Below are 929 nucleotides of genomic sequence, written 5' to 3' on the forward strand. Positions count from 1 at the left end.
AAAAAAAGTATAATAATGTAAAAAAAAAAAAAAAGAAAAAGGGAATAATCTCCTACACTGATTACAGGTTGAAGTAATATTTTGGACATATTATGTTGAAAGTGATTAAATTCAATTTCACTGTTTGTTTTTCCCTTTTTCGTGTGGCTGTGAGGAAGTTTAAAGTGGTACATGAAAATGACAGGACACGTGCATCTAAGAGTAAGCTAGAGGGCACTTTGGAGGGCAATTTGGAAGGTAACTAGAAGAAAAAAAAGTCCTCACCATTCAAAGGCAGCAAACAATTGATTACTGGGTAAACAAAATAGAAGTGACACATTTATGAATATAAATATCGTAGGAGATAGATATGGTACAGTGGGTTGCATGTTGGGCTCCTAATCCCAAGGTCAAGGTCAGTACTTCGAAACCACCAGCCACTGCTGGGAGAAAGATGTGGCTTTCTATTCCCTATAGATTTACAACCTTGGAAATCCACAGGGGTAAATCTACTCTGTCCCATAGGATCATTAGTCAGTACTGACTTGACGGCAGTGAATGAGAAAATAGCTCTATGAAAGAGCTACATAAGAAAAATGGAATTGAAAGATAATGGAAAATTTCTGCAAACTTTTTATGCCCCTTGTAAGGTATTACCATAGTTTTGAATACAATGTCACCAAGCAGATATAAAAACCTACCTTGTTTATTTCATTCACAATAAAGTCTTCCGAAGCTGTAACCTCTGGAATGCCATCTAGGCCAATTCCTTGACATGTTAAGCTGCCATACAAAGTTGGCTTCCCTGTAGAGCACAAAAAAAGACAAGTCCCAGAAATTAATAAAATAGTTTTTTCCGGGGAGGAGAGGAGCCAGTCAGGGTGCAGTGTAGCAATGATGAAACATACAACTTTCCTCTAGGCCTTAAATGCTTCCGCGTCTCCCCTCCC

At 38.0% G+C, this 929-nt stretch overlaps 1 protein-coding gene across 2 annotated transcripts in view; it reads right to left on the bottom strand.

The window, feature by feature from the left end:
- Positions 1-929, bottom strand: part of PAAF1 (proteasomal ATPase associated factor 1) — a 45,132-nt gene that overhangs the window by 33,572 nt on the left and 10,631 nt on the right. The window contains exon 3 of one of the 2 annotated variants that reach the window (XM_004708816.3): positions 681-784. In XM_004708816.3, coding sequence (XP_004708873.1) covers positions 681-784 — 104 coding nt within the window. Of the gene's footprint in view, positions 1-680; positions 785-929 lie in introns of those variants that run through there. The other variant, XM_045293122.1, reaches the window with a different exon arrangement.

Source organism: Echinops telfairi, unplaced genomic scaffold (assembly GCF_000313985.2).
Source record: "Echinops telfairi isolate 266 unplaced genomic scaffold, ASM31398v2 ScPeMD7_1713;HRSCAF=2227, whole genome shotgun sequence".
NCBI lineage: Eukaryota > Metazoa > Chordata > Mammalia > Afrosoricida > Tenrecidae > Echinops > Echinops telfairi.